Here is an 881-nt window from a genome sequence, read left to right on the forward strand (position 1 = left end):
GTGTGTGTGTGTGTGAGTGTGTGTGTGTGAGTGTGTGTGTGTGTGTGAGTGTGTGTGGGTGTGTTACCTTTCTCTCCAAAGATCCACCTCTTGTTCATGCTGGTGGTGAAGAAAATCGGCGTCTGAGTGACGCACATCAGCAGGTCTGTGATCGCCAGGTTAATGATGAACATGTTGGCTGGCGTCCTGAGGCTGCGGCTCCTGCAACACACACACACACACACACCTGTACTTCACCTGTTTGGACACCATGATGACTTCATGTATTTATGAGTGTCTGTGTGTCTGATCTGGTTTAACCGTGTTTAACTGGTTAACTGCAGGTAACCAGCTGAGCTGATCATGTGACTACTAGCCACAGCGGCAGGCGTCAGGACCTGAGGACAGAGTCCAGTCTGGTCTAGAGGAAATGGAAAAATCACTTGGTGATGCTTCTAAAATTAACATGTGATCAATGAGACTCCGTCATGGACCAGATTGTGATGGATCAATACCTGCCCCATAAACACTGATCAATAAGTGGGTCGGTCTGTATCTGTGTTTATAGACAGACTGAGGACTCAGGTCCTGATCCTCTTCACAGGGTGGGGGGGTGGCTAAAACCTCAGTCTGAAAACCTTCAGAGTCCATTACATCAGTCTGAGCCTCAACTGTCACACCATGTCCTCCTCAAACTCAGAGACAGAGACTGAGACAGAGACTGAATCAGAGAAAGAGACAGAGACAGAGACTGAATCAGAGAAAGAGACAGAGACTGAGACAGAGACTGAATCAGAGAAAGAGACAGAGACTGAGACAGAGACTGAATCAGAGAAAGAAACAGAGAAAGAGACAGAGACAGAGACTGAGACAGAGACTGAGACAGAGACTGAATCAGAGAA

The 881-nt window shown here is 47.4% G+C and overlaps 1 protein-coding gene across 1 annotated transcript in view; it reads right to left on the minus strand.

The window, feature by feature from the left end:
• opn4a (opsin 4a (melanopsin)) overlaps positions 1-881 on the minus strand; it is a 15718-nt gene that overhangs the window by 7824 nt on the left and 7013 nt on the right. Inside the window, exon 3 of the mRNA XM_023408564.2 lies at positions 68-201. Coding sequence (XP_023264332.1) covers positions 68-201 — 134 coding nt within the window. The remainder of the gene's footprint in view (positions 1-67; positions 202-881) is intronic.

This window comes from Seriola lalandi, unplaced genomic scaffold (assembly GCF_002814215.2).
Source record: "Seriola lalandi dorsalis isolate HSWRI2012SDOR001 ecotype SW California unplaced genomic scaffold, Sedor1 jcf7180002054368, whole genome shotgun sequence".
NCBI lineage: Eukaryota > Metazoa > Chordata > Actinopteri > Carangiformes > Carangidae > Seriola > Seriola lalandi.